Source organism: Charadrius vociferus, unplaced genomic scaffold (assembly GCF_000708025.1).
Source record: "Charadrius vociferus isolate BGI_N301 unplaced genomic scaffold, ASM70802v2 scaffold565, whole genome shotgun sequence".
In the NCBI taxonomy this organism is placed as follows: domain Eukaryota; kingdom Metazoa; phylum Chordata; class Aves; order Charadriiformes; family Charadriidae; genus Charadrius; species Charadrius vociferus.
Window position 1 is genome coordinate 2173060 of NW_009648358.1, and position 3724 is coordinate 2176783.

A 3724-nucleotide genomic window follows, 5' to 3' on the forward strand; every position below is an offset into this window, starting at 1 on the left:
ATTTTGGTGTCTAATCAGCATTTGATCATACTTTTTACTACTGCAAAACTGTTCATCAAGACAGCTTTGGAGGAAAAATGGTAGCTTTGTTTTTTTTTTTAATGAGGAGGTATTCAGAATTTAGTTGAAATTACTGTTTTTATAATGGGTTGTTATTTTATTTGTAGAGAAAAAAGTAATTATTCATGAAATAAAAGCACTTAACTTTTTGTGGGGCCTCAGTCCCAGCTGTATTTGATAATTTACTTACATTTGAGAACTTATTTTGCATAACCTTGAAAGCAGCCAGAATTAACACAATATTTCTTGAAATGAGCAGGACAATTTCAATTTACCAAATTTTAATTTAATTTTTAGGATAATTCCATGACAGTGTTTATTCTTCAGAATAGTTTATGTACTATTACATAAATACAAAATAGAACCAAAATACAGGAGAAAAATTAATAAGTCTTAGGTGCTCAGGGTTGTTGTATGAAACAAAAGGATTAAATCCATTATAGAAGTTGTTACTGACTTTAGAAGATGAAGTGAAAAACAGATAAGCAAGTTTTGTTAGCTTGATGGAGTTCATGTTTTCATCATATATTCATAAATCTGTAAAATGACAAATAACAAGTGTTGTAACAAGTTTAGGATAACTTTTGGGGGGGTTATGGAATGTTTTTAAGCCTTATTGAAATACTGAACTATTTTGCTCTCAGAACTGCAATGCTTTAGCTGTTCTTGTATACATTTCAGAACAAGCTGTTGCAGACAAAGAAGGAAATAGAAAAGTATTCTGTTAATGACAAGCAGGTAAGATCGCTGCCCACAGTGGCTGTGTGTGTTGTTTAAGGTAGTTGCTACAACATAGTCTTTAAAACAAAGCTGTTTGACAAAAATGAGTGAGGACTCAGTATCTGAATTCAAAAATACCAGTCTGCTTACATGAGATATTCTGAACTCTGCTACTTTTGATGTTGCCTAGCTAGTGCGTTAGCCTGCTTTTCTTAGAGAAAAAAGATTAATGTCTTCAGCTGTAAGTTTAGCATGCTTTTTCGGATAGCTGCAGTGTACTGTCACTCAATAAGCATTTGTATTCTTCAAGATGAAATGGAAGAACCAATTTTTTTTTTTTTAAATCTCTTGTTTTGCAATTTAGAAATACAGCGATTGTCTTGAAAGAAGTTTAGATACTTGTTTCCAGGTTTAGTTCATTACATTATACTTGTATTCCTTTTCCTGGCAAAGTACTGTAACTGATACACAAGTTAAATTAAGTTCTGAGACTTCTAAACACTGAAGCTACTTTGGTGAATAGCTAGTGCGCTTGTGCATAAATGCACTGTTCTAGAGCTTGCTTGTACTAGCTTAAAATAGGTAAGCTTTCGATGTTCAAAATACGCAACTTCAAGATGAAATGCTAAATTATTTTTTTCACAGTACTAATAATCAAGGGGAGAGGGGAAACGTTATTGAGACTGTTAACATCTTTGACTTCTCCGTTCTTGTGTTCCAGAAATTTTGTTACTTTCATGATTACAAATACAAGCAATTTATTTGTCTGTGAAAAGGGATTTGAATTGATAAATTGGATATTCTGTTGAAAAGAAGCAATGGAAAAAGCCAAATGCAATAATGTTAGTACTAGCTGATACAAAATTTTCTTAATACCTCCATTTATTAGATAAGATTCTGTCTTCATTTCCTTATATTTTTGTCAAATGGCTCAAGCTGACTGGTTTTGTTTTGTGCATGCTGCCTTGCTCAGATCAACTTTATTTGAAAAACTAAGCCATTTGAGGTGAGGAGAAACTATTTTGCCCACTTAAAAATAAATAAATAAATCCCAATAACCATTTTCTTTTAGCTGCTCTAGTATTTTCCCAAGCTTAGCATTAAAGATAATCCCTGTCAAACACTGTGTCCGGATGTTCTTGTTAAAATCTGTCCAAGCTTGATGGATCCAGACTTTTTAAAAGAATATTTCATGATGAATGTTCATAAGAGTTTCAGTTAAAATCTCAGAGGGTACCTTCAAGGTTGGGCAAGCTCCAGCACAGACTGAACAGGACTGCTTTTGCAGAAGCAGCTTTAAATTTGCAGCCATGTTAAGCATAGGCTGTGGGAGTGGTAGGTAGGCTGGCTCTTCTGTAGCTATTGTTGGGTTGTACACAGTGTCATAGGGAAGGCTGCCTGATCTAAATGCGAAGAACAGAACTGGAAAAAGCAGGGAGTCTGGGGCAGAGCTCACACGAACAGCAGATCAGAAGCTGCGAAGTGAGAGTACCTGAACCGGGAGAAGCTGTACAAAAGCAGTGTACAGAAAGATGATGTCTGATATGTATCACATACACAGAGACTGTTATGTTTGCTAGATGCGGAGCGAAGAGGCAAAGATCCTCAGGAAAGATTACTTTTTATGAGCATATGCTGTCACCATTCAGCTCTTGGGTTTATACATGAAACCAGGTTGCGTTGGCAAGCAGGATCTACGTACATTTTAGTCTTCCATTTGGCAAATGTTCTTTTAAAGACATTTGCATGCAATTTATTTAGAGTGCTGACAGTGCAGCCTTTGTGCATATAGGTGTGCAATGGAACAAAATCCTTGCCCTTAGAGAATTTGGGGGGGTTTTGCAATACTTTTTAAATCCTTTTCCTAATGTAGAATATTTCCAGTTACTTCACTGGAAGTTTAATTGATCTTTTATTGTGAAAGCTTTATTAATGATCCAACACCATGCAATATTTAGAACAAAAGGCGAGGAACAGGGCTGGGGGTATTAGACTATTTCTGGCAGCATATTCTGTGTCCCAGGTGTGGCTCTATAGTGCATGATCTGAAGTGAAGGTAATCCATATATTGTAGCAGAAGAAAGAATGTATGATAATAGAAGTAAAGAGGTCAATTGTATAATGTCACAGTAGTCAATAAAAGCTGTGGTAGTTCCTGAGTGTGGTGTTCACGGTATGAATAACTGATCTATGCAGTCTGATATCTTAACCCAGCTGCTCCACTTTTGAAACAGAATTTTTTTAACTTCCTCACTGATCTTGCAAAGGCATCTGGAAAATAAATCAATGTCATTTTCGTTCAACTGCTATTTTGTTCTCAAACTCATGTAAAAGATTAATATTTCCAAAATGCAATAAATGCCCTAAGGGGAGAGGCATGCAGACCCACCAATAACTTGCACCACGAGTTTACTCTGATGTCCAACTACACACAGTGCTAGGAGGCAGGAATAGCCAACCTGCTGTACAGGAATGGCAAGCAGATTCTGTTTATGCAGCTGAGAAGTGTTGCAGTCTGATCAGAGGCAGAACTAACAAACGACTAGCTGCCAAAGCAGTTAGTTGTTACACTGTGGTAAGCTTTTTTTGTGTGTGTGTCCACATGCTTCGCGACAAGTGGTCATGATGATACTTGTTACAAACTGGTGAGGACTTTGTTTTATTTCACCTCCAACTGAGTTTAAATGAATTGACCAAAGTAACAGAAGGGATAGAAATTGGAACAAGAATCCAGGAGTCCCTCCTTTTATTGGGCTATGAGATTGCTTCTCCTTTCAAGATCATGAATGGCCCTGAAGCTCTGCTGATTGCTCAGCAGAGAGGGTAGCTTATTTGTAAATACCTGGCCAAGCTGGAGTTCCTAGTGATTACAGTTTGTAAGTGGTAACCCAAAAGCAGTGCTTCCTTTGGCCAGAAGTTTATTTGAAGGTACTTCAAAATGTAG

General features: G+C 36.5%; 1 protein-coding gene across 1 annotated transcript in view; it reads left to right on the forward strand.

Annotated features, from left to right (window-relative positions):
• The window catches only part of KDSR (3-ketodihydrosphingosine reductase), a 20115-nt gene that overhangs the window by 6618 nt on the left and 9773 nt on the right, over nt 1-3724 (forward strand). The window contains exon 4 of the mRNA XM_009885276.1: nt 742-798. Within this exon, the coding sequence (XP_009883578.1) occupies nt 742-798 (57 nt within the window). The remainder of the gene's footprint in view (nt 1-741; nt 799-3724) is intronic.